Below are 27,197 nucleotides of genomic sequence, written 5' to 3'. Positions count from 1 at the left end.
CTGCCTGCAACCACCTTTCTGCCATCTTCTTCACCACCTGCTACGACGTCGCCCAGACCTGCTCGGCCCGAGCCGGAGGAGCTAGCACTGCCCGAGCAGGAGCTCAGCGTGCCGGAGGAGCTGGCGCTGCCCGAGCAGGAGCTCAGCGAGCAGGAGCCGGAGCTGGAGCAGCTCAGCGAGCAGGAGCTGGGGCTCAGTGGGCCAGAGGAGCTTGCGCCGCCTGACCAGGACCTCAGTGAGCCGAAGCTGGAGGTCAGCGAGCCGGAGGGATCTCCACATCTAGCGCGTCCTCCACGCCATCCACGTCCAGTGCGTCCACGTCAGCAACCAGCGCGTTACACTGCTGCTCGCTGTTGCTCATCGGAGCAGCGTCGTTGCCGTCGGACCCGGGGCAGGCCGCCGGAGGAGCAGCGCCGCCGCCGCCGCCACTGGACCCAGGGCAAGCCGCCGGAGGGGCAGCAGCGCCTCCGCCGCCGCCACTGGACCCGGGCCAAGCCGCCGGAGGGGCAGCGGTGCCACCGCCACTGGATCAGTGGCAGGCCCCCAGAACCGTTTCGCCGCTGCTGCTGGACCCGTGGCCGCCCGCCGGAGCTGCAGCGCTTCCACCAAGGGGTTAGAGGTAGGCCACCTGAACTGTTTTGCCGCCACTGCCTAACCCACAGCAGGTCCCGCTGGTCTTGCCGTGCTCCGGGTCGGCCTCCAGAACTGTGTTTGCTGCCACTGGACCGGGGGTTGGACTATCGAACTGTGTTTTTCTTTTGTTGTTTTGTGGTGGCTGTTTGACGGAGAGGTTTTGGGGCCCTCCGTCCTGGACCCCCCGTCGCCCGCCCTGGGTTGGTTGTACTGTGATTTTTTGGTTTTTGTGTGTTTGTTTTAGGGTCGTCGGGAGCCGACCCTTAGAGGGGGGGTACTGTCAGGGTCCTGGGTCTGAGCGACCCAGGGACCCTGAGCAGTTTTGGACTAATATTATAATATATGTATTTTGTATTGCTGTCCCTCGTTCTCCCTGCATATGTGTGTGTGGGTGGGTGTGGCCCTGGCAGGTGATTGGCCACACCTGAAGACCATGTCACACCTGCAGCTGATCAGGCCTCGTCAGAGGAGCTACTTGAGAGTGTGGTGGAGCTCTCTCCGATGCTGGATCATTGCGTGGCTTCACGTTAGTCTCTCGACCAGTTCTTAGTTTGAGTCTCCTGCATTATTGTGTGTCTGACAGCTGCCTCTCTCTCAGGAGTAGCGAGAGACGAGAGGGCAGCAAGCACGGGGTGCTCATCACGGAGAAGCGGAGACAGGAGCACTAACACTGGGAAGAGGACACGTCACGGGAGTCGGGAGAGCACGGGATTTATTGTCATGTTTTTCCATCAATGTAAATAAACACACTGCTTGTACTAAGAGCACCGCGCCTGGGTCCTCCATTCCCCATATCCCCACGGTCTGCCATGTCAAACCGTGACAATTACACTGTGGTAGCGAACCAGAAACATTGCCATAATATTTTAATACTCCAGCCTACCTGTTTGTGCAAGGGCAGAAGGTCTTTAAGAGCTTACACCCTGTGTATCCTGTTTTGACTGGTGGGAGGGATGAAGGTGGGACAGGAAAATTACTTTTTTATATATATATGAGAGTCCTGGGTGTGTCTAAAAGCTGTAATAAAACTCTGAAACACAACTGTTTTCCCAGAATTTAGTTTATTTCTGAAATTCCCCTTACAGGAACAGCATGGAGAGCCACTTTAAAACTATAAGCTCTAAGCCACAATGTTATAACCACCTACCTATCAATGTTAAGGTCCCTAAAGTGCAGTGAATCCTTTGGATCAGGCTTATTTTGTCACATCCCACAGAAGCAGAATCAGGTCAGAACCTGAGGAGTTTTGAGGCATGGGTGAACACTTCCTGCTCCTTTTCGGGTTCCTCGAGCCATTCCTAAACAGTTATTGTCTTGTGTTAGTATGCAGTATCCTGTTGCCAGAAGCCACATTGCCACAGTGAATGTTGACCTTTTAGTGGCTTTAATCTTGTGGCTGATCAGTGTATATATTAGAGTTGTTCTGAAGCTGATTATGGATAGTCACTTTATTAAACACCATCAAAAAGAAGAAGCAAGAAGGTTGGACATAATCCAGGATGAAGTTTTGAGATGTGATGTACTGACAAAGCTGTTCCAGAATTCTTTCTTTCTAAGTTTTATTTAACTAAGTAAAATTTTGGTTATCAAAACCGACCATTATCTGTCAATCACCTCTCTTGTGTCTGAGCTTAGCTCATGGAAACAGTATATGCAAATCATATTAACAAGTAAGGCAATGTTGAGATTCAAAATAAAAATGAAATTGAATATGGACACAAAAAACAGAAAAGGGTGGGATAACTAGGGAAAATGCGGAACATTTAATGTAGAATTCAAACGAATGAGAGGAATACAGAACATTAGCTTTGATTATGAATAGATATACCAGGGGAATACTGCAGTATTTTCACATTACATCCGCAAAAAAGGAAGATACTCAGATATTTTTAGGGGAAATCACATACAGTTTTCCCCAATTGTTTACACACATTTCCTGAAAGCATGCCTCATATTGTCAGAACTCTACACACAAATAAAAAAACCACACACACAAAACGGGCAAAACCCTTCAATTCTCCTGTAAATGAAACGCTACATTCAAAACGATGTAATTTCTTGTCAAAATGGCATTTTGTTTTCAAATGACACACACAAACCATCACATGAATAGACATTTATAAGAACCAGTTGAACACTGATGTGCTTAATGTAAAACACTATGAGAACTTCTTCTCCAGCTGACTTGCTGTAAGCCTTTTTTTGTTCAGAGTATGATTACTGTACAGTACTGTAATTTATACAGTGTTGGGAGTATGCATCAATTGTGGGATTGTGTGGGACTTACTTGCATATAGTTGTATAGCAATTCTTTGATTCGTTCTGAATTGCGTTCAAATGGCACCCTGGTTCATCCTCAGATTATTTCTGTGCAAGAGACGGTCCAGTGTTGATAAGATGACTCTATCAATATTTTGAAATATGTTGTTGTCTTCTATTATTTTTCTTTATATTTGCTGTACTGTTATGACGTTTTTTTTTTTCTAGAAACCATGTTTATGATTCTGTCTCCTGTTCAGGAGACCACCTCATGTTGGTAAGCTTTCAGCTCTGCAATACAAACAGTATACTGTAAAATACTGTGAATAGGCCTACTATGTAGGAATACAAAGTAGGAGTACATTTCCCAAATACGTGAAACATACTTTACAGTATTTTCTGGTTTTTTAAAAAGTGTGTTTTAAAAAAGCAGGAATCGTGCTTGCAGTTTAGCAGAATTGGTTCAGGGGATTAGTGCATCAGTTACATGTTGTAGCCATTGTGTTTGAAGTACAAGTAATTGTGTGTAAACAATTGGGAAAAACTGTAACTTAGATTATAGAAGTAGGGCTTCGACAGTAACCACGCTAATCCACAAGGTGGCGGTAATGCACCTTAAACGTCTTTGCCGGCTGCCAATTAGCAAACAGAAAGAAGAGGAAGGCCGTCCCTTTGGCCACTCCTCCCCCACTAGTAGACACGCCTCTTCCCTCTGCAAACCATGTGGCTATATGGTTGGTAAATAAATACTTCTTCTAAATTTTAACTTCCTTTACGGTGTGAACTTCTGCACGGCAGGAACAGGCAGCATGTCGACGGTGGTCGTGAGCCTCCAGGCGCAGGTGGAGTCGGTGCTAGGCTCGCTGGTTAAAGCGGCCTCGGTGGAGTTGATCAAACTGTTCGAGAGCAGATACCGAGCATCCGAGGTGGACCTGGGCCGCGGTGAGGACGGGAAGGGAAGTGAAACCTCGGATGTTTTATCGAGCGGGGACACAAAACGGAGCATCGGAGTGCAAGTGGGCGACAGCGCAGAGGAGCCGTCGCTGTTTAACGGTTCGTGTTTCTGAGGCTTTAAACGCTACTTCCTGTTTGTGTCCACAGCTCTGCTGCAGCTCCTGGTGCACGAGTGGGGCTTTAAGCTCCAGTTACAAAAAAAAAAAAAAACGTTTGAAAGTTATTCTAACAGAGTTCTGTGACGTCGATTAAGAAATAGTTTGATGCATGTTTGGATATCACCAAGCAATCTTGCACGAAGCTGAAGTGTAGTTGCCAGCGTTAACCCTCCCTCCCCCCTCTACTCCGTAGGGCTCACTTTTGTCTCGGATAGCGATTATGTGAGGGAGTGCAAGGAGGTGGTGATGGAGGGTTGCCTCATTCCGCCAGAAATCCTCTTGGCTGAAGATAATGGGCCTGCTGACCCCGAGTGGTCATCCCTGAAGGATCCGGTCAGTGAGAATTTACAGGGGCTGTAAATCACCTGTGGAATGAAGAACAGGCACTTTATGAAGCCTTGTCTGCTTTTCTCTGTTGCCCGTTTTTTTTTTTTTATTACTGCGACGCTTCAGGTCTGTATTGCACTTGCCATGATGCATGCATGCAAATGTGTCTTGTTACTTCTTTTATCAGGTTGTGGATATGGTGGAGTTGCGCGTCCATGGAGCAGAGTCTCCATCTGACTGTGGTGCTCAGACAGAAGTTGATTTGCATGGTAAGAACTACGTGTTACACTGACACAGTGGAAGCATAAACACATTATGAATGCTAGATACACACCATGCATACTACATAAAAAAAGACAGATTAAACAGAATGCTCTGGGACCAACATGGAGTCAGTGTACAATTGATCTGGTTGCATAACTCATTTGTTTAGTTTAGTTTAGTTTTTTGTTGTTTTTTTAATCTTGAAAAGGGGCAAGGGACATGGGGCTAGCTTCTGAATGTGCGAAGACCCCAAAATGCTGTAAAATGATTCATAAATAATTGATGCAAAGTAGAATGGGCAGTATTCTGATCTGCCCTGTGTACAGTTCTGTTTGGAAATGACCCATTCATCATAAGCAGGGGCGATTTTAGCCCATTTTTGGGGGTGCTTCAGCACCCCCAAAATGAATCAAAGCACCCCCAAAGATTTCTTACTTTTTTTGACAATATTTGCTGTTTGTGCGACACACTGCTAAAAATATAAAAAGCATACAGTGCTTGGTTGAGACATAACATTTTAACAACAAAAGTATAGATACCCCCCTCCCTCCCAAAATGGTTTGTTCCAGCTCAGCTAGTCTGGCTCTAGCGCCGTTGCGTTGCTGTCAGAGCGATAGTGGCTGAGACGCAGCGGAGCGGATGTGTTAGTGCCTGGCTTAAAACAGGACATGTTAGCTGCATTTAACCTTCAGTTACTCTTTATATAGTTAGGTAGGAGTCAGGCCATGTTTCTTTTTAGCTGAAAAACATTACACCCAGGTAACCTGCAGTGTTGAAAACTTGTTTTCCGGCGATGTTTGCTACCCTACAATCCGTCCTGCTCTGTAGTAAAATCAGCGACATCTGACCGTCCTGTTGCTCCCATTGAAATGTATACAGCCTATTTAAAATCTAAAACTTAAAATTGTCCCTAGCCTACTGTTGTTACCACTGTCCTGTTTTAAATGGATACTAACTAGCTAACTGACCGAATGCTCATTAACCTTATAACAACTGTTGTGTGTGTGTGTGTGTGTGTGTGTGTTTGTACAGAGAGACAGCCAGGTTCATAATAGATAAAAGGAAGTTTTTTCAAAAAAAGGAGCCACATTCAGGTAAAAGTGTAAGATCAAATGATCCGTCAATCAAGAATAATGTTGGATTAGTATTTCAATATTTAAATCTTTTATTAGATGTTCATGTGGTTTGGTTATTTTCCTTTTGGTTGAAAGTAAACTGAGAGAGGACTTTTTGTTAGTGATCTTAATAGTATTTTTTCATATTAATGTAATTTTTCATCTAATTGAATACAATCTATTTGTGTATGATTGTCAGTCCAAAGAGGGAGAGAGGAAAGAGGGGAATGTGAGGAGAAAGTACAAGGTCAGGAAGAACCAGGTAAGAAAACAGACAGGGAACAGTGACAGGCAAAACAAACTGTTAAACTGGCAAAGAGAAAAAACCTGATTTTACTCACACAATCAGGAAGTTGTGTTCTCCCTATATTAAAGCTGCTATACAGAATCTGCAAAACAAACTGGGTTGAAACACTTTTGACCCTCTTTAACAACATTCCAACATAACATTATCATTGATTGGGGAGATTAAAATTAATGATATATTTTTATGTGGTTCAGCCACAACTCTACTAAAACCTCAGCCAGTAATAGGTAGGCTAACCTTTGGACCGTCCAGTTGTCTGTATGACTGCTGCAGTACGTGCACCACATTTGTGCACTATCAGAAAGTGCCAAACAGCCCTGGTGGAGTGAGGAGCTGTAAAGAGACGCAGAGTGCTCTGTTTATATTCTAAAAATGTTTTAAGCTGGCTTGTTTCAAAGATTCTGTACTGCAGCTTTAAATGTTTTCCAAAAGCACACATACACTTATCAGTGTTTCTCAAACTTTTTACAGTGTGTACCACCTGATAAAAATGTCAAGTCTCCCAAGTACCACTATGAAAGCATGAACCCGATTAAATATTACAACACAAAATTAGTATTATTAAATTAGTAAATTTAGTATCTGCAGTAAAGATTTTTATTTGTAATAATTTATTCTGTTTTGGGAGTGTTTTTTTTATGTATCTGTATTATATTATACATACACATTAAAAGTGAATCTCTGTCCAAAAAATGCACTCAGTTTACTTTTTACTCACTATGAGCATCATTCATTATCCTCCCCCAGTAATTAAGGTTAGGATATGTATTTTTTTTTTATTCCAATCCATTCTTCTTTTGCAGCATTTAAATAACCTTTATCTTTGATTTGATGGTTTTGTTACAGACTTTTCAAAAAAGTGTTTTGCTTTTCTTTCACAAATATGGGGATTAAATTGTGTTAAAATGTACAAAACAGTGATGTCATGTTTTGAGACGAGGACCCAGGCACAGAGAGACTTGTTGAATTTAAGAATCATATGATTTAAGAAAGAAATTTGCAGACTTGCACAGAGATGGTAAAATTATGATGACTGATAACGGAGACGAAGACAACAGACGATAAGGACAGGGAGGAACAGGGTTTAAATGCACCAAGGAGACAGTCATAGAGAACTCGGGACAACTGGAGACATTTAAGGATGCAGGGACTCACAGACACAGGGAAGATGTCTCATCGTGACGAATAAAGTTTATCTTGCCTGGCTGGGCAGCTCTCTGGGTGCTCAGATGTTAAGTGTCATCAGTAAAGCTGTGGCTTTTTGCTCCCTCAGACCAGTAAACCGCAACATTGAGAAACCTGTGTGTTTTCCTCTATGATGCAGGATGTGTATCGCACGCAAGTTGTAATGCGGCGTTATTCTTGCAGATATCGTTTTTTAGCACCACGCAATAGTTTAATAATGTGGTGGACCAAGTTAGGCTTAGGCTAAATGCTTTTTTTATACACAGAGTAGCAATACAAAAGTTTGACTCAATTTTATTTATACAGCACCAAATCACAACAACTGTTGCCTCAAGGTGCTTTATATTGTAAGGTAGACCTTACAATAGTACAACAGTGTATAATGAGAGTGTGCTGTGCTAACACTTGGAAATGCTTTGTTGTGTTGCTGCCATCTGGTGCTAACAGCAGCGATACTTGACCATTTCACTTCACAGCTACATGAATTAGCAAGAACACTAGCTCCGCTCGTCACTGATTGCACTCTGTCGCCTGTCTTTAATAATTACTGTGGTTAAAGTTTGATAAATTTCAGACCTTCGTGCTTCCATCAGTACACTGTACTGCAACGTTTGACTGCCAGTGTCACGCTGTTGCATTTTGTGAGCATTTTTAAATTTTATGGTTTCAAATAATGTCAAATTCTTCAGTTGTGAAGATTATTTAACATACAAAAACAAGGTGTGGACACGTGTAATGACAGTGTTTTAAATACTGTATCTGCCCCTGTTATTTGATGGTTCCTGTTCTATTATTTTGCATGCATAGCAGCCACTGAGAGATGCAGAGCCATTTTGTAAGAGAGTGAAGGGGTTTGGGAAGCTTCATGAAAGGATGGTGAAAATGTTCAGTGTCATTAAAGATGCATGTGATCTGTTTCAGTCTCCACAGAGACACGGACAGAGACGCCAGCTGAGCAGAGGCCTCTTGTAATTCAGCCTGACACGAACAACTCTGCTTCTGGGGAGAAGGTGAAGTTTGTTTGCCCGCTGATCCTTAAGCTGGAGTCTCCAACACCCAAAGTTGATAAATCAGAGAAGCCTGCTCAAGCCGAGCCTCAGCAGGCCAGTGTCAGCACAGCTAAAGGCACTGCCTATAGTCCATCCCCATCTGATGGCGCTGCGACTCCTGCACAGATTGGAGTGTGGGAGTGGGTCCACTCTCAGAAGGAAGCAAAGAACCATCTCCAGATGAAATTGAAACTCACATCTCCAGATCCAAAGCTGCTGCGTCCCTGCGCAGTGCAGCTGGTAAATGTTCTCACGATGCCTGAATCAGAGATTCAGGGCGACACTGCCAAAGCTCACAGCGTTGACCTCAATAACGGTTGGCCTGTGCCGAAAGATCTCCGCCGTCATCAAGGTCTTCACACCGGCCATCGCCTGTGCTGCTTCACCAGATGCGCAAATGACATTTGGCGCCTCCAAACGGTCATCAGCCGCTCCCGAGATGGATACTCTTGCAGCATCTGCGGGAAAACATTCAGCCGGAGGAAGATCCTCCGGCGGCACAAGCGCTTCCACACCGGAGAAAAGCCGTACTCGTGTTCTGTGTGCTCTAAAACGTTTGCCCTGCGAAAGAGTCTCCGCCGCCACTCGAGGTTCCACACGGGGGAGAGGCCACACACCTGCACGCAGTGCGGTAAAAGCTTTCGGCTGCGAGACAACCTAAAAGCGCACTTGAGGTTTCACACCGGAGAGAAGCCTTTCAGCTGTGCCACGTGCGGCAAGACGTTCAGGATCATGAGGAATCTAGAGAAGCACAAACTGAGCCACTGTGAATTCTTCGTTCCTTCATTCAGAACGATCGCCGGCTTGAAGCTGTAGGAACAACTGTGAGCGGCTGGCTGCTGCTGCTGCCGCACGGATGTCTACCTCACACTAAAAACACTATAAACGAAGCTGTCCCGAGAAACTTAAAGAAGAGAAGTGAAGTCATAAGAGTGCTTATGTTGATTGTTTATTTGGAGTCGTCCTAAAATGACTTGGGTTGTAATTGGATCTTAGGAGCTTGAGAAAAGAAGGCAGCTGGACTTCTTTAAGTTTGGAAAGACGTTTCTCATCCAAGAAGATGTCCCAGGTATTGAAACCATAGTGGGGGTTGTCGTGGGTCATTAAGGGTGAAACCACCTCCCAGGGCCAGTAACCCCACTATGGTTTGAAATACCTGAGGCTCTCCACCTTCTTGTTTCTGAAACCAAATCATCTTTTTGGATGAGAAACATCTTTCCAAACTTAAAGAAGTCCAGCTGCCTTTTTTTTTTTTTCTTTTTCTGTCCAACCTCCTATGACGACCATGACCCGAATGACTGAGAACCTACACAGACATGTTGTGGTTGGCTGTTGACATTTTTTTTTTGGCGGGGGGGTGTCTTGTACTACTAATTTTTTTTTTTTTCTTTTTTTTCTTTTTTTTACTGTAATTTGTGTGTTTAGTTCATGCCATAGTTTTACTTTTTGTGATTGTGGGTTATTAATGGGGCTGCGAGACTGCGAGAGTACTACTACACATGTTTTGGCATTAAACCTCCTGAGAAACGCACGATCAAACTGCAGGGAAACCCACCCACCACTGCACAGTTCACCAGCTTACAAATGCTCTGGTGCTCCTCGGAGATGGACATTTTATAAATATCTTGAAACACAGCATTAATGGGTAGACCTTTGGAAAGCCTAGGGTTCTCCACCTCAACATTTCCTGTTAAATGATGTGCTTTTATACACTCTTACCTTTTATATAGTTGTTTTTCAAGTCTATGTTTTTGTTTTTTACTTAACACTTATGTCACTTATTACTGACTCTTTGACTTTGTAGCACGTTACTATCATTCGTTGTCTGTAGATGTCTTGCTCTCCATGACCTGTATGTTTCATGGTGACTTTAAGTTAAAACGTAAGAAATATGCTCTCGTCTTCATTTGACAGACGAGTTGTTTTCTTTTTTTTTAACTACATGTGCATTGAATAACATCTTGCTTTCAGTGTTTTTAATAAGTTTTTCTGATGAAGATTTGTCTCTTGTATCAATAAAAAAAAAAAAGTTTATTTTGTCTGTGCAGATCAAAGCCTTTGTGATATTCAATTCAATTCAATTTTATTTATATAGCGCCAAATCACAACAAAAGTCGCCTCAAGGCGCTTTATATTGTACAGTAGATAGCACAATAATAAATACAGAGAAAAACCCAACAATCATATGACCCCCTATCAGCAAGCACTTTGGCGACAGTGGGAAGGAAAAACTCCCTTTTAACAGGAAGAAACCTCCGGCAGAACCAGGCTCAGGGAGGGGCGGCCATCTGCTGCGACCGGTTGGGGTGAGAGAAGGAAGACAGGATAAAGACATGCTGTGGAAGAGAGACAGAGATTAATAACAGATATGATTCGATGCAGAGAGGTCTATTAACACATAGTGAGTGAGAAAGGTGACTGGAAGGGAAAAACTCAATGCATCATGGGAATCCCCGGCAGCCTACGTCTATTGCAGCATAACTAAGGGAGGATTCAGGGTCACCTGGTCCAGCCCTAACTATATGCTTTAGCAAAAAGGAAAGTTTTAAGCCTAATCTTGAAAGTAGAGATAGTGTCTGTCTCCCGAATCCAAACTGGAAGCTGGTTCCACAGAAGAGGGGCCTGAAAACTGAAGGCTCTCCCTCCCATTCTACTTTTAAATACTCTAGGGACAACAAGTAGGCCTGCAGAGCGAGAGCGAAGTGCTCTAATAGGGTGATATGGTACTACAAGGTCATTAAGATAAGATGGGGCCTGATTATTAAGACCTTGTATGTGAGGAGCAGGATTTTGAATTCAGTTCTGGATTTAACAGGAAGCCAATGAAGGGAAGCCAAAACAGGAGAAATATGCTCTCTCTTTCTAGTCCCTGTCAGTACTCTTGCTGCAGCATTTTGGATCAGCTGAAGGCTTTTCAGCGAGTTTTTAGGACATCCTGATAATAAAGAATTACAGTAGTCCAGCCTGGAAGTAATGAATGCATGAACTAGTTTTTCAGCGTCACTCTGAGACAGGATATTTCTAATTTTAGAGATGTTGCGCAAATGGAAGAAAGCAGTCTTACATATTTGTTTAATATGTGCGTTAAAGGACATGTCCTGGTCAAAAATGACTCCAAGGTTCCTCACAGCATTACTGGAGGCCAAGGTAATGCCATCCAGAGTAAGAATCTGCTTAGATACCATATTTCTAAGATTTTCAGGGCCGAGTACAATAACCTCAGTTTTATCTGAATTAAGAAGCAGAAAGTTAGCGGCCATCCAGGTCTTTATGTCTTTAAGACATTCCTGCAGTTTAACTAATTGGTGTGTGTTACCTGGCTTCATGGATAGATAGAGCTGCGTGTCATCTGCATAGCAGTGAAAATTTATGCTATGTCTTCTAATGATGCTGCCTAAGGGAAGCATGTATAATGTAAATAGAATTGGTCCTAGCACTGAACCCTGTGGAACACCATAATTGACCTTAGTGTGTGAAGAGGACTCTCCATTTACATGTACAAATTGGAGTCTATTAGATAGATATGATACAAACCACTGCAGCGCAGTACCTGTAATACCTACAGCATGTTCTAATCGCTCTAATAGGATATTATGGTCAACAGTATCAAATGCAGCACTGAGGTCTAGCAGGACAAGCACAGAGATGAGTCCACTGTCAGAGGCCATAAGAAGATCATTTGTAACCTTCACTAAAGCTGTTTCTGTGCTGTGATGAGCTCTGAAACCTGACTGAAACGCTTCAAATAAGCCATTCCTCTGCAGATGATCAGTTAGCTGTTTGACAACTACTCTTTCAAGGATTTTTGATATGAAAGGAAGGTTGGAGATTGGCCTATAATTAGCTAAGACAGCTGGGTCTAGAGATGGCTTTTTAAGTAAAGGTTTAACTACAGCCAGCTTGAAGGCCTGTGGTACATAGCCGATTATTAGAGATAGGTTGATCATATTTAAGATCGAAGAATTCATTAATGGCAGGACTTCTTTGAGCAGTTTTGTAGGAATGGGGCCTAAAAGACACGTTGATGGTTTGGAGGAAGTAATTATTGAAGTTAACTCAGAAAGATCAATTGGAGAAAAAGAGTCTAACTTAACATTGATGGTACTAAAAGTAGCTGTAGACGATATTACATCTGTGGGATGATTATTGGTAATTTTTTCTCTAATGATAAAAATTTTATTTGTGAAGAAGTTCATGAAGTCATTACTAGTTAACGTTAAAGGGATTGTTGGCTCAGTAGAGCTCTGACTGTTTGTCAGCCTGGCTACAGTGCTGAAGAGAAACCTGGGGTTGTTCTTATTTTCTTCAATCAGTGACGAATAGTAAGATGTTCTGGCTTTGCGGAGGGCTTTCTTATAAAGCAGCAAACTATTTCTCCAGGCTAAATGATGATCCTCTAAATTTGTGACACGCCATTTCCTCTCCAGCTTACGAGTTATCTGCTTTAGGCTACGTGTTTGAGAATTATACCATGGAGTCAGGTACTTCGGATTTGAGGCCTTAGTTTTCACAGGAGCTACAGTATCCAGAGTCGTACATAGTGAGGAGGTAAAATTATTAACAAGATAATCGACCTCTGTTGGAGTAGCGTTCAGGTAGCTGCTCTGCTCTATGTTGGTACAGGGCATTGAAGATGATAACAGTGGGTGGATTATATTCTTAAACTTAGTTACAGCACTTTCAGAAAGACATCTACTTTGATAAAGTCTACTCTCCACTGCTGTGTAATCAATTATTGTAAATGTAAATGTTATCAGGAAATGATCAGACAGCAGAGGGTTTTCAGGAAACACTGTTAAATGTTCAGTTTCTATGCCATATGTTAAAACAAGATTGTGATTAAAGTGGTGGGTGGGTTCTTTTACATTTTTGAGAGAAGCCAATTGAGTCTAATAACAGATTAAATGCCATGTTGAGGCTGTCATTTTTAGCATCTACATGGATGTTAAAATCACCCACAATAATTATTTTATCTGAGCTGAGCACTAAATCAGATAAAAAGTCTGAGAAATCAGAGAGAAACTCTGTGTAAGGTCCAGGTGGACGAGATGATAACAAGTAAGACTGGTTTCTGAGTTTTACAGCTGGGGTGGACGAGGCTAAGCATCAGGCTTTCAAATGAGTTAAAAGTCTGTCTTGGTCTTTCGTTGATTAATAGGCTGGTGTGAAAAATTGCTACCACACCGCCCCCTCGGCCTGTGCTTCGAGGTTTCTGGTAGTTAGAATGACTCGGGGGTGTTGATTCATTTAAACTAACATACTCATCCTGCTGCAACCAGGTTTCTGTAAGGCAGAGTAAATCGATTTGTTGATCAATTATTAAGTCATGTACTAACAGAGACTTGGAGGAGAGAGACCTAATATTTAATAATCCACATTTCACTGTTTTACTCTTTGGTTCAGATGTGGATACTGTATTGTTCTTTCTTTGTGATTTTTTACGTTTAAGTTGTTTATTGCTGGTTTTTGGTTTGTTTTTTGTCTGTTTGGGAGCTGACACAGTCTCAATGGAGATGGGTTTTTGGGGGGGTAGCAGGAGGAGAGAAGCTGCAGAGAGGCGTGTAAGACTGCAACTCTGCTTCCTGGTCCCAACTCTGGATAGTCATATTTTGGGGGGTTTAATAAATTGGTCCATATTTCTAGAAATGAGAGCTGCTCCATCCAAAGTGGGATGGATGCCGTCTCTCCTAACAAGACCAGGTTTCCTCCAGAAGGTTTGCCAATTATCTATGAAGCCCACATCGTTTCTGGGACACCACTCAGACAGCCAGCAATTTAAGGAGAACATGTGGCTAAACATGTCACTCCTGGTCTGATTGGGGATAGCAGGCAATGAGGTTTTTAGATGGCAGTGGAGGAACTCTTGTTTGTATAATTAATTTAAGTCAGCCACATTGGAGGGGTTTTGAGTATGAACAGCCTGTTTAAGGTCAAAACATTGCAAACTGATGCTTTTCAATATTTGGGTCATTCAGAGGTGGACTTGCTGATGTGTTTTTTTTGGTAGAGAGCAAAATTCATTGTTTCATTAATTACAGCAAAGCAGCCCCAGACCGTCACACTACCACCACCATGTTTGATTGTTGGTATGATGTTATCTTTATGATGTGCTGTGCTGGTTTTATGTTAGATGTAACTAACATAGGGACTTAAACCTTCCAAAACGTCTTTTGTCAGTCCACAGAATATTTTGCCGTTGACAGATGTAAGACGATCCTTTGTGTTCTTTTTAGTCAGCAGTGGTTTTCTCTCCAATGGATACCATTTTTGCCCAGTCTGTTTCTTATTGTTGCATCATGAACACTGACCTTCACTGACACTGTAATTCTTTCATCACCCACAATCAGTCATGACACATGGTCGCCCTCCCTGAGCCCGGATCTGCTGGAGGTTTCTTCCTGTTAAATTTGAGTTTTTCTTTCCCACTGTTGCCAGGTGCTTGCTCATAGGGTTTTGTTTTTTATTGTTGAGGTCTCTATTATCTCAGGGTCTTTACCTTATAATATGAAGTGCCGTAAGGTGACCTGTGATTTGACACTACATAAATAGAATAGAATGGAGCTCGCAGTGAAAGTGAGGTTTGCAGTTATTTTTGTGTTTTTTGTGACCACCTGGACAAGGCATTGATGTGTTTTTGGAGTAATTTTGGAAAGCCAGCCACTCCCAGGAAGGTTCACCACTGTTCCAAGTTTTCTCCATTTGTGGATAATGTCTCTCCCCTGATTCACTGGAGTCCCAAAGCATTAGAAACAGCTTTGTAACCCTTTCCAGACTTATTGTCACTGAGTTTGCTTCTCAGAAAAAAAGAGAAAAAAAATCAGAAAGTGTGAAATTTCTTTTTTTCTTATCTCAGTTATTTATAAGACACTTTTAGGTCACAGGGTTATTACATGACTCGGAGAGGATATCTGCGTGTTTAACCGGCATGTTCTCTACAGAGTTCCTCTGAAAACAACTGAAATTTCCCTGACAGCGGAGGACAAGCGCTGACATGAAAACCAGACGAGTAGAACAAAGTGGAGGGATGACATGGCTTTCAAAGAAAGCAGCAGGACCCTGTCCTTCAGTGTGCACGGTTTTAATCTAAATATATACTCCCTTTTATTAATCAATTAGAGGTAACGTGAAATTACCTATGACCACTATTTCAGTTCATTCAGCGGGTTTAGTGAGTAAAATGTACCATTTTCTTCATTTTCTTGTTCGTGCTTTTTTTCTTCCCACTAAGTGTAACTGAGCTCATGGACATGTCGGTAATTAATTGAGTCAGCACAACTGACTGATGCTTTTAGTTTGACTGGGTTAATTATCTGAAAAGTGTAAAAACACAGTGGTAGTGCCGCTTACAAGTTGGCGATAAGCACGCACAGTACCTGGAAATATTTTACTGACATTTTAAAATCTAGCAATGACATTAACAGAGTGTAACTCGGTATTTTAAAAAATAAGGCTACGTTGACGCAACCGGAAGCACGTAACGAATAGTCCACCTAAGCCCCGCCCACCAGGAACATGAAACATAACACTGAGGTGCTTTCACTTTTAGGAATGTATGTAGCGAAGACAGAAAACGAATAATACCGACAAGCCTGCGACAGCTTTTGGATAACGAGGTAGGGATTAAATCTTCGTGTGCCTTCATGCTGAGGTTGATGGTTTATTCAAAACAAACTCAACAGGAAGTGTTTAGACCCACAGTAGTGTGACGCTGGAAAAAGTTTGCATGTCACGCCTTCCTTCTTGCTCTTTCCACGCTCGCTGTCACTCTTATTTTTTCTTTTCAGAGATTCAAGGATGGAAGATGCAGAGGAAAGCCGGATGGTGGAGATGCTCATGTGTCCAGTGTGCCGGGACATATTCAAGGATCCTCGGCAGCTGCCCTGTGGACACAGCATGTGTATGACCTGCCTGGAAGGCCTGATGGCTCACTCCTCAGACTCAGACGTCCCCTTCAAGTGCCCAGACTGTAGGGAGCATTTTAGTCAGGTTGTTACAGTGCAGAAGAGCTACGCGCTGGCCAGGATAGCAGAGGACTTCAGGCTGAGCAGGAGGACCAGGGTACCCACTAGATGCACTTTTTAAAATCTGTTTGCCAGTCTTAAAAAGTGTAAACCACTCTGCGTGACTGCAATACATCATTCTTCATGTCAATATCTGACATTTTCTCCCCAGGAAAAGCAGACAAAATGTGTGTACTGCGACTACTGCCCAGAGAAAAACATCTTGGCTGTCAAGACATGTACGAAGTGTGAGGTGTCGCTGTGCAAAGAGCACGTCAAGGACCACCAGGAGCTGCCGGTGTTCACTGGGCACCCTCTGGTGGGACCGCTGAGCGACCTCGCAGAGAGGAGGTGCCCACAGCATGAGGATGAGGTGCTGAGGTACAACTGCAAGTCATCCAGACGCTACATCTGCAGCATTTGCACACTGGAGGGCAAGCAGCTTAACGTGGCCACTGAGGCCTCCACTGTCCTACGGAGACAGCTGACGGTGAGTTTAATTACCATCCATGTTGCACAATCAGGTCATCTTGATTCATTTATTCATTGACCTCTTAAAATCCACCTGGTCACGGGCAACCAGTCTGGGGTTAGGGGTAGGATCATTTCCAGCCAGACAGCTGTACTGTTAAAATGAATGTATGAGACTAACAACTTCATATCTACAAATATATCTGTTTAATACGTGAGTAAAACAAAATGAAAATCTGAATCACAGCCTAAGACTGATTGCTATTTATAGATGTTAAGGCAATTTAAGGTAATATTGTGTGCATTCAACAGGAATACATGGACCAGCACTTTAAAATGCTCATGGATCAAATCACAGAATCCAGCAACACTGTAAGAAAACTGCAAGAAGACATTCATCATAACGTGAGTCCTGTTTCCTGACATCTTAATATCTCATTTCAGGGTGTTTACAGTTTGTTCCCGTGGCTAATGTCCTTTTCTTTGAACCCAGAAACAGAAAATGAACCCCGCTAGCTCCATCAACGGTGTCACCATAGTCCTGCTTTTTCTCTGGTTCATAGTTCTCTATTACGGTAATAGAACCCCGAGCCCCTTGTTCTTGTGTTTCTTTTGTGTCTATGTGTAAATTCACTCACGTCCATCTTTTCTTTCTTTCAACCAGCCTACAACTTCTCTGTGGAGAACCAGACACTAACAGAAGCGCTGGACGAGCAACAGAACCGCGTGCATGACATCTATTCCACCATCGCAGGTAATGAGGGTTCAAGTGTGCAATTTATGCAGTGCAAATCTTTCTTTGTCAGCCCTGCATTGTTTGCTGGGTGCTAATCTAGAAGCTACCCCTGCTTCCAGTCTTTATACTAAGCCAGGCTAACTTTCTTCTGAGTGTAAAGTATCTTTTTTATGTATCACAGCAGCTTTCATATCCATCTACTGGCTCCTTAAAGTCAAAACGTTCATGTCTGTGTGGTAATGCAGAGCTGAACAAATCTTTTATCTGCTTTTTTGTAAACTATAATTACTAAACTCTAATTCTGTTCCACTCAGAAGTCTGAATGACATTTATGTATCCCTCCATAGAAAGTTTGGTTTATCATCCCATGAAAAGCTACAGACCTAAAGAAACAGAAGATCAAGGTAGGACTCGTATGAGGTTATTTTTTTGGTAGCATTTGCGTGTGTGTGATTCTTTCTGTTTAACTTGATGGCTCGAAAAGTTTTGAATGAATTCTGATAAAGCTTTGCAGGGGTGTACAATTTGTTTGGCTTGCATCCATCAAGGTTTTCAGGGTCAACTTACTGATTTATTGGATGAAAATTGACAAAATGTGTTATAACTTAGAAACTATGGATCTTACAAGTGTGGTGTGTATTGTCAAGATATATAAAGTACCATATAATGGTTTATTAAAGTCATTCAATTCAGTTTCACTTATATGGTGCTAAATCACAACAACTGTCACATTTGACCTCTGATCTCACTTTTACATTTGCATTGTATTGCTTGTGTTGAGACAACTGTCAGTGTGGCAGAAGGAGGAGAAACATGAATATTGGGATTGAGTGATTGAAAGTAAGACTGCAACATTTATTGAACAAAAAACAAGATTGAGAATTAGAGGGAAAAGGGCAGGTAGGTCATTTGGTGACTTCCTAATGGTTAGCTAGCTTTAGCTACAAAGCCAAGGTAATTGCTAAGTCTTAATAGACTTTGATTTTAAAACAGGTGTAGCAACAAAACACTGTATGTAAATTTACTTATAGTCGTGTGTCTGTTTGTCAGGAGCTGTCATGTTGGACCTCGACACTGTCAATCACGTCCTTGGAGTCTCTGCTGATCTCAAAACAGCTGAGAGAGTGAAGGCAAAGCTGGATTATCCCAACAGTAACAGCCGTTTCGATGAAGCCCCGCAGGTCCTCTCCTCCCAGTGCTTCTCCTCTGGTGTCCATGTCTGGGAGGTGGAGGCTGAGGGGCACTGGGACATCGCTGTATCCTACAAGAGCATCCAACGAAAGTGCAAGGAAACCAGTGCCTTCGGAAACAACACCGAGTCCTGGAGTCTTGTGCACAAAGGCAAAGGGAACCTGTTTGCCTGCCATAACAAAACCAAAACTCCTGTATCTCGTGCCTTGCAGAGCAGCCGAATAGCAGTGGTGGTTAATTTTGAGGAGGGCAGCATCTCATTCAGCGCTGTAGATTCCACTGTCACACAGCTGCACGAATTCAAGGCTGAACTGAGGCAGCCAGTGTGTCTGGGTTTGGGGCTTCATCACGTGGATCCACCCAGCCGAGCGTCCATTGTCAAAGCTTCCTGAATAATACCGCACACTGTCCCAACATTCAGACAACACTGTGTGCAAACTGCCTCCAGTTCAGTGGCCTAAACCAAAGAGAAGATGCCTCAAAGCCAAATCACACCTCAGGAATTTATTTTTATATGACATGTAAATTATGTTAAATATTTGATTTTCTGGTTGTAGATACTTATTTTTAATATAAATCTTGTTACAAGTCTTGAATAGCTTCCAGATATAAAAATTGAAAGAATTTTAACAACTGACAATTCATGGTGCCACTTTTGCAACAAATATGCACCATAACCCCATCACAATTTTAAGTACTGGATTATCGCTATATTTAAAAATACACAAAATTAAAACAAAAAAAGCTGCAAGAACATGATTGAAAACCTTTGAACTGATTACTTGTAAAATGCAGTTTGATCGATATCTGAGAGATATAGGGGAACCAGAATAGATGACTTCTTAGAAACCTGCAAGAAATCCATAAGAGTTTCGATCTCAGCTTTCACTTGCCATGTCAGCTCACATTTGACGTGACTGAACATGCACGATGAAGAGTTTTGCAGCTTTTGTTGAGAAAATGAGCTCAAAACAACCTGAATCTGTAACCTTTTCTGAATAAAAGCCATGACAGGATAACTGTGAAAGCCAAAGTGTAGTTTGTCTTGGCACAATTAGATCAGAGCGAAAAGTCAACACAAGCTAGAACAGTCAACTTAGGGCAACAGCACCAAAAACTGCATGTGCGTCTAAGTCAGCTGTGTATTTTTGCCTGCTCCCTTTAGGGGTGGCCACAGCAGATCACCTGCCTCCATCTCATCCTGTCCCTAGCATCCTCACCTGTCACACCACATCCATGAAGCTCCTCTGAGGTCTTCCTCTTTTCCTCCTGCTCTGCAGCCATGGTGTGTAATTTACAAGCAGGAGAGTTAAATGTTCCTAAATAAAAGCCTTTGTACGCTGGAATTGGGGGGAAAATATGGACAGAAACAGAGGTTTGAGCAATTTGTCTCATTTATTAACAAAACATGGAGATAGACAGTTGTTCAAGAATGCTCAGATTATTTTTGAAGAAAAAAAAAAAAAAGGCAACAATCAGCCTGGAAGGCCACTGTCCTCCGTACAAAACAGGTTATACAGTGATACAAACATTTTCTGCTAACAAAACAAGATTCCATTCAGTTACAGTTTCTCTCTCTTCATACAAAAGGAATTAAACACTTAAAAATGCCAAACCATTGATTTTAAACCTTGATGTAGAAAATCAGTGAGCACCGAACGAGTTGTTTTTGTCCTCTTTTGATCGTCAACAACTTGTAATAAACAACTAGAAACTAAGAGAGAGAATATTATTGTCTTGACCATATCTCACACTAGCTGCCGTAAGGCCCCTTGGTGCCTCACTAAAAATGGCACACATACTCATATCATTACACATTTATCTACACTGCATACATGCCTTTAGTATCAAGGTTAACACTACTGTGCTGTGCCATTACAGCAATACCAGCTGTCCTGAAAAACAACTGTCAGACCTATGCTTCGTGTACAAATCATGAAATGTGAAATGTATTTCTCTAACGCACCAGTTCTGCATCCACCCTACAGCTATCAACACATGTTCCTTACGAAAATGAAGAAGTCTGTTGATGTGATGGACAGCAGCAGCTGTGTTACTTCACTGTTCCCATGTTCTGATTCTTTATCGAGCACCACGCCTTAAATACATCTCTGAAAGACAGAAAATATCATGTAAAAGAAAGTTTCTCTACATGTTGCTGAAAACAAAACAACTTCAGCTTTCACCTCTACACACCTGCAGTGAGTGGCCACACATTCATTACTGCAGTATTCTTTGTCCCAGTCTTCACTCTCTACTGCTGGGTTGTTGCAGCCTGCCCTTACGCACACAGTCTTCACTGCAACGGCGTCCCGCGACGCACTCACCTCCATCTCCTCCTGAAGAAAAAAGGGGATTAATATCAGCAGATTGTACGCAGGTCTAGGTTTGCCACAGCTGTTTTTTCTCCATGTTATAATATGTTAAAAACAGAAGTGAGAATATATCTTTAATTTTGTTGGTTTTCTAAAGAAAACTCTTGTGTCAAAGTCAGCAAACTCGCTGATATACACTACCAGTCAAAAGTTTGGACACATGTTCTCATTTAATGGTTCTTCTTTCTTTTCATGACTATTTACATTGTAGATTCTCTCTGAAGGCATCAAAAACTATGAATGAACACAGGATGCTGTGGTAGCCATGCTGGTCTAGTTTTGAATAAATCCCCAACAGAGTCGCCAGCAAAGCACCCCCACACCATCACACCTCCTCCTCCATGCTTCAAGGTGGAAACCATGCATGTAGAAACCATCCATTCACCTTTTCTGCATCGTGGGCGGAACCAACGATCTTAGATTTGGACTCATCAGACCAAAGCACAGATTTCCTCTGGTCTAATGCCCATTCCTTGTGTTTCTTGGCCCACACAAATCTCTTCTGCTTGTTGCTTTTCCTTAATAGTGGTTTCTTAGCAGCTGTCTAATCATAAAGGCCTGATTTGCACAATCTCCTCTGAACAGTTGATGTAGAGATGCGTCTGCTACTGGAGCTCTGTGTGCCATTTATCTGGGCTCTAATCTGAGGTGATGTTAACTTCACTGGCTGGTGACTCGGATGAATTTATCCTCAGCAGCAGAGGTGACTCTTGCTATTCCTTTCCTGGGGCGGTCCTCATTTTAGCCAGTTTCATCGTAGCACTTGATGGTTTTTGCGCCTGAACTTGGAGAGCCATTCATAGTTTTAGCAATTTTCCGGACTGACTGACCTTCAGTTCTTAAAGTAATGATGTACTGTCGTTTCTCTTTACTTAGCTGATTGGTTCTTGCCATAATATGAATTCTAACAGTTGTCAAATAGGGCTGTCAGCTGTGTACCAAACTGACTTCTGCACAACACAACTGATGATCCCAACCCCATTAAAAAGGCAAGAAACTCCACAAATAAACCCCAATAAGGCACACCTGTGAATTGAAAACCATCTCAGGTGACTGCATCATGAAGCTCATTGAGAGAGGGCCAAGGGTTTGTCAACAAAGCAAAGGGTGGCTACTTTAAGAAATATAAAATATAAGACATATTTAGAGTTATTTATCATTTTTTCTTTGCTTCATAATTCCATATATCTTGCTTCATACATTTGATGTAGATAAATACACCCCCCGACCAATTTTATGAAATTACTCAAGCAATGCAAATCTGCATAGACTGATAAATCAAACAGGAATTTGTACTTTCCCCAAGTTGTGTGTGCTGTATTACTGAGGAGGTCAAACACAAGGTGAAAATCAGCAAACAGTTGTTGAAGAGTCTTCCACTGTTCTCCAAATATTGAGGGGAACGCTCCATTATTTACATTTTTTATTCATTCGTTTAAAAATATGTCCAACTCAAATTCTGTGTGAAACATTGCAGAGTTTTAAATATTTTTGGAAATTCCTGCATTTTGTCGGGTATTTCTATCAATTTGTAACAATAATAATAATAATAATGATAATAATAATAATAATGATAATGGATATTTAGATAGATATTTAACCAGAGTAAAGAAATGTAAAAACTTATGATGCCATTTCTGTTTGCAAAACAATAGGCAGAATAAATGAACAGAATATTTGAATAATTAGAATATTTGATATTAAAACATTAATTACAGTATTTGTTGTTCATTCCAATGAACTATACTCACTGAAGGGATATTATACCCTTAAAAACTGAAACATATCTGTTAATTAAATCAACACAAATTAGTCGGATGTGCTAACACCTGTAAAAGAGGATAACCCCCAAGTTTACTGAACCTTAAAAAGAACTAGCTTTACCTCTTCTGAAGGCAGCACTTCTGTAACATCGTCGTCGTCGTCGTCTGCATGGCCTGACGTCTCAGCAGAATCCTCCTCTTGCAGCAGTGACACGACAGGTGGAGCCTGGGCAGATGTGGTTTCAGTAGATGATGAGGCTGCTGTGCTGGGGACAATAATTGGCAGTGCCTGTTTGCCCTGAATGGGGGCAGGAACTATTTTTATCTGAAGTGGAGGAGGCGGTGTAGCTGTGACGGACACAGGATGGCCTGGTGTTCCCTCGCGGGGTTTGGCCTGTAAAGGTGGGGGCGCTGGTGCCATCTGCTGGAGCCGGGGTGGCGGCGGGGCATTCTGCATCTGCAGCAATGGAGGCGGCTGACGCGAGGCGTTCGATACCACGAGGGTAGGCTGCAAGGCACGGACCCCTCCAGGCAACACGGTCACCACCTGCCCGCCGCCCTGCAGAATGTGCTTGGGGATTATGATCTTGGTGATGGTCTGGGTCGGGGCGACTGAAGCTGCTGGAGCAGAAACTTTGTTTGCCCCCGTGCGGGAACGTGTGGTCACCTCTGGGACGTCCAGGATGATGTTGGAGGCACAGATGTTAGTAATGGTGTTCTCTTCCATGGTGCTGTTTGCCACACGGGTTCCCTGGTGACCAGCAGAGGGAAGGGCAGCAGGAATCGAGTTAACCACAGGTGGAGGTGGCGAGGGGGCAGTTTCCATCTCCTCGGTAACAGGCTAGAATGAGGCCATATTAAACACACGAGAAAAGTAAGTCGCAAGAAGCACAGCAATGGACTGGTTTTCTTTCAGAGGACAACATGACGTTACCTGTGAGAGCTGGTTGGCTCTGTAAGCTGCAAGCGCTTTCAAATACTCTTTTTTGGCTGCTTCTGTCTTTCTCTTGTACACCTTATAAAAAAGAAAAAAGTTTGCTTGTGTTATAATGATGCATTTTTTTCTAAAATATTATTATTATGCTGACATGCTAAAAAGGAATCACTTTAAAAGGGGGGATTCTACATATTCCTTCTTTGTTTGTCAGTAAAGGCATAACTATACGCACACACCTGTTTCTGTTCCTCAGCCAGGCTGTCCCACATGGAGGCCACGATCTTCGATACCTCTCCGAAAGAAGCATTGGGGTTCTGGCCTTTAATTGCTGCCTGGGTGTCTCTAAAGAAGAGCGCGTAAGCTGAAACCGGCTTTTGGGGCTCATTGGGGTCTTTCTTCTTCCTTCCTTTTTTCGCTCCAGCAACCACATTCGCTGATGCTAGTGTGGCAGGTTTACCCCCACCCCTCCGGGCTGTAGCAGGAGAAATGGATGATGGAGGAGCCGGGTGAGACGAAATGTTGGGGAGACCAGAGGAAGAGGAGAGAGACAACGGAGAGTCCACCAGAACACTCTTCTGAGAAGGGAGAGATTCGGTTGGAGAGACGGGAGAGCACGCATTAGCTTCATCATCTCCAACACAGCAGTGACTGTTATTCACAGTGTAGGTAAATTTTCCACCTTCTCCCAATTTCTTCATGTAACTCTTACTAAATGTACTATGTCAGATGTTCAAAGAAATTAAGCGATAAATGTATGTCAAGAAAAAAAACCTACATCACTGAAGCTAAGGAGTAATTGCCAGCCCCCAAACTTATGAGCGAAATGTGGCACATTAAGCATCAACAACAGCAATCAAATGCTTTCAATAACTACAGATCAGTCTGACATTGTTACTCTTCTTTGCATGATTGCATTATTGAAGCCACATTGGAGAGTCTGTCAGTCTGAGCTGCTCTTCTCAGGTCAGAAACTAACTGTGGGTATTGTTCCTGTGTGAAACCAGCATATTATTTTCAATCTTAAAGAAAATCAGATGGGGTTTGGTCAGGTTAAAAGTAAATTGGAAAAAAATATATTAGTCATGTGATTTCCTTCCTCTTTGGTGCTAAAAGAGGCCACCCAAACATGTGCGATACCAATGGAAAGCCCAGGATGTCCTCTATTTAGTATATCAGGACTTAAATGGGGGCTGAAATAAGTCAAAAGATACAGACCAAAAACTGAGGAGATAAATGATTGGGCTGGTTCTCAGGAGGATATAACAAGCCTCTCTGGCAGATGAACTTCTCTTATGTATGGTCTTTTTGCAAAGTTGTGAAGCCATAGCATCATTAAAAGGTGATCGGTTCATTCCAAGAATGGTCCTGGAGCAGTACTGATTATGATGTTTATGTTACCAACAGGCCAAGATCAGATTTTGCACCACCTTCTTATCCTGGAGTGCTACTAGCAAGATCTCCTTCTGGAAACAGATTAATCAAGTGCTAGCCAGGCCTGGGTGTTTTTATTCTAGCTGCAACCAATTATCTCAATATCCTTTTGTTTAATAGGACTTATTAATGGGACACTTTTTGTTCTTTTAAACTGGACTTAGTGTTTAATCAAGTTACCTTGTTTGATTTTGTGTTAAGATAAACACAAAATTTTATATGTTTACTTCACTGTAAAAGTTGGATTATAACTAGTATGCAAATAGTTTGTAATCTAAACTACAGTTCCAATAATACACTGGTGTTGCAAAACGATACAGGTGTTTCTTATTACCTTGAAGTCATCCATGTCCTCGTCCTGTAAGGAACCTGCTGGGGATGGTGTTGCTGACAGAGGCTGCTTGGGCGCCTCTGAAGGGTGGCCAATGTTTTCACCTCCCAGACCCAGTGAAAGCTCAGACTGGTTAATAGTAGTAAGGTGACCACTTCCCAAAAGACTATGACCAATGTCACAGAGCTGAACATCAATGGTCATGGGGGAAGAACTGCTGAAATGTGAACCACCAGAGTTGCCCAGTTCCTGTGGAGAAATTAGAACACACAAAATACTGTAAATAAACCTTTACAGCATTCAACAAACAGTATCGTGTGTGCGAGTTCACAGGTAAGGTACTTACCAGGGCTGAAGAGCTCATCAGGGCTCCTCCTCCTGACTGGCCCATTCCCCCGAGGCTCTGCTGCTCCAGGCTTTGAGAGCCAGAGTTTACAAAGGTGGAAGCAAAAGAAGGGTCATTGGCTTCTACCACAAGGTTGCTAACAAGGCTACGGGAGCCCGAAGGTCCCCCGGTTCCCTCTGACCCATCTGACAGCTCAAAGTGGGCCACCGCATCACCGATGCCCAGCGATGGATCTGGATCAAGGGAAATCGGGGGGATCTCGAAAACTTCATCCCCCAGACTAGGAGTATGAAATGTCTGCTGTATGTGCAAGAGAAGAGGTAATGAGTTAGTAATTAATGGAGTGACGAAGGTTCGGTATAACCAAAACGTGTGACACTGTACCATCATGCAGTTTCATGCAACCCACTCACCTCTGAAGACAAAAAGGGGTGTCCTGCTCCACTGATGGTGAGATAACTGTCACTGCCTTCCGAAAACTTAAAAAACAAACAAACAAACAAACAAGCAAAAAAAAACCCCACAGATAGTTAGCTCCAAACTGGCGGTTCGATACCGTTACTCCAATAAACCTTTCATTAAAACACCGGTGTCGGTAAGTTACCTTATTTCCTTGGGAGTATCCACCATATGCTTGGGGGTCCAAAAACTCTGAGTCAACATTTTGAGCACAACCGTCCGAGAGCTCAGAGTAGAAATTGAGGTCCATTGTGAAATAAATTATTAGGTAAAACTACCGCACACACTGTTCAATTTGTTTAAAATGGGATATTTCTTTTAAACTCACACCAATTTAGAGCAGCTAAGCGTGTGGTAACTAAAGGTGCTAGCCGCTAGCTAGCTAAACACTGCTGGCTAACATCACGTTGAGTTCGAAGAGATGTACCTTCGTCGTGAAGCCCGGGGGAAACTAGGATAAGGGGAGTGATTCAAGGTTCGTAGGAACCAAAAACTCGCATATTAGTTAAATATTATGTGTTATATTGTAGCCTCGCAAGGCAGAGTTTACCGGAGGCCCAAAACACACCCATTCAAACACCGGAGACCTACTGCTACTGCTTTGACTAGCGCCCCCTCCTAACCGACAGCAGTATGTCGTGCTAGATTCACGGGCCGTGGGAAAAATTGTAACTGTCACGTGTAGCCGTGCCTGTGTTTTGTGTTTTGTTTTGTTTTGTTGCAACTTGACAGCTATGAACGAATACCACATGAGCTTGTTCAGAAAACGAAAGTAGAACAGGTGTTTCGCTTTTTTTTGTTCTGCTTATAGATTTTTTGGCCTAGAGGAAAGCACTCAAATGTCCAATGTCCATATTTCTATACTTGCATGGAGTCTTTACCCATACCTCACACCCGATGTCCCTC

At 42.7% G+C, this 27,197-nt stretch overlaps 3 protein-coding genes across 4 annotated transcripts; 2 read left to right on the top strand and 1 right to left on the bottom strand.

Moving 5' to 3' along the window:
- Positions 1-3,565: 3,565 nt before the first annotated feature.
- Positions 3,566-10,285, top strand: si:rp71-1g18.1 (zinc finger protein 629). The gene is made up of 4 exons (XM_005475951.4): positions 3,566-3,945; positions 4,198-4,337; positions 4,519-4,600; positions 8,124-10,285. Exons 1-4 carry the CDS (start codon positions 3,702-3,704, stop codon positions 9,065-9,067), a joined length of 1,410 nt encoding a protein of 469 aa, XP_005476008.1. The 5' UTR covers positions 3,566-3,701; the 3' UTR covers positions 9,068-10,285.
- Positions 10,286-15,710: 5,425 nt separating this feature from the next.
- LOC100696759 (E3 ubiquitin/ISG15 ligase TRIM25) lies at positions 15,711-20,007 on the top strand. Its single transcript, XM_003457439.5, has 8 exons — positions 15,711-15,864; positions 16,036-16,309; positions 16,424-16,741; positions 17,035-17,127; positions 17,216-17,297; positions 17,387-17,476; positions 17,806-17,862; positions 18,509-20,007. Exons 2-8 carry the CDS (start codon positions 16,046-16,048, stop codon positions 19,039-19,041), a joined length of 1,437 nt encoding a protein of 478 aa, XP_003457487.1. The 5' UTR covers positions 15,711-15,864; positions 16,036-16,045; the 3' UTR covers positions 19,042-20,007.
- An 18-nt stretch (positions 20,008-20,025) lies between these two features.
- Positions 20,026-26,948, bottom strand: tox4a (TOX high mobility group box family member 4 a). Of its 2 annotated transcripts, none has more exons than XM_005475953.4 (9): positions 26,437-26,948; positions 26,246-26,311; positions 25,833-26,129; positions 25,490-25,735; positions 23,961-24,299; positions 23,722-23,802; positions 22,909-23,628; positions 20,846-20,988; positions 20,026-20,760 (listed from the first exon to the last, which is right to left on the bottom strand). In XM_005475953.4, the coding sequence occupies exons 1-9, from the start codon at positions 26,539-26,541 to the stop codon at positions 20,703-20,705; spliced, it is 2,055 nt and encodes a 684-aa protein (XP_005476010.1). In that variant the 5' UTR covers positions 26,542-26,948; the 3' UTR covers positions 20,026-20,702. The 2 variants fall into 2 exon arrangements, with proteins under 2 accessions (XP_005476010.1, XP_005476009.1); XM_005475952.4 differs by having other exon boundaries at positions 25,833-26,132; positions 26,437-26,947.
- Between the last annotated feature and the right edge of the window lie 249 nt (positions 26,949-27,197).

The sequence above is a fragment of the Oreochromis niloticus genome, linkage group LG18 (genome assembly GCF_001858045.2).
Source record: "Oreochromis niloticus isolate F11D_XX linkage group LG18, O_niloticus_UMD_NMBU, whole genome shotgun sequence".
In the NCBI taxonomy this organism is placed as follows: domain Eukaryota; kingdom Metazoa; phylum Chordata; class Actinopteri; order Cichliformes; family Cichlidae; genus Oreochromis; species Oreochromis niloticus.
The sequence above is the reverse complement of the archived record's forward strand: the minus strand, read 5'-3'. Positions and strand labels throughout refer to the sequence as shown.

Bases quoted from the DNA above. Each gene is read 5' to 3' on its own strand.
- si:rp71-1g18.1 (XM_005475951.4), top strand. From the start codon at position 3,702: ATGTCGACGGTGGTCGTGAGCCTCCAGGCGCAGGTGGAGTCGGTGCTA. The intron at 4,338-4,518 runs GTCAGTGAGAAT...TTCTTTTATCAG, and splicing joins GGTCATCCCTGAAGGATCCG to GTTGTGGATATGGTGGAGTT. The intron at 4,601-8,123 runs GTAAGAACTACG...GATCTGTTTCAG, and splicing joins GACAGAAGTTGATTTGCATG to TCTCCACAGAGACACGGACA.
- LOC100696759 (XM_003457439.5), top strand. From the start codon at position 16,046: ATGGAAGATGCAGAGGAAAGCCGGATGGTGGAGATGCTCATGTGTCCA. The intron at 17,298-17,386 runs GTAATAGAACCC...TCTTTCAACCAG, and splicing joins GTTCATAGTTCTCTATTACG to CCTACAACTTCTCTGTGGAG. The intron at 17,477-17,805 runs GTAATGAGGGTT...ATCCCTCCATAG, and splicing joins CATCTATTCCACCATCGCAG to AAAGTTTGGTTTATCATCCC.
- tox4a (XM_005475952.4), bottom strand. From the start codon at position 26,541: ATGGACCTCAATTTCTACTCTGAGCTCTCGGACGGTTGTGCTCAAAAT. The intron at 26,312-26,436 runs GTAACTTACCGA...TTGTTTTTTAAG, and splicing joins GATACTCCCAAGGAAATAAG to TTTTCGGAAGGCAGTGACAG. The intron at 20,989-22,908 runs GTAAAGCTAGTT...TTTTTTCTTCAG, and splicing joins AAGTGCTGCCTTCAGAAGAG to GAGGAGATGGAGGTGAGTGC.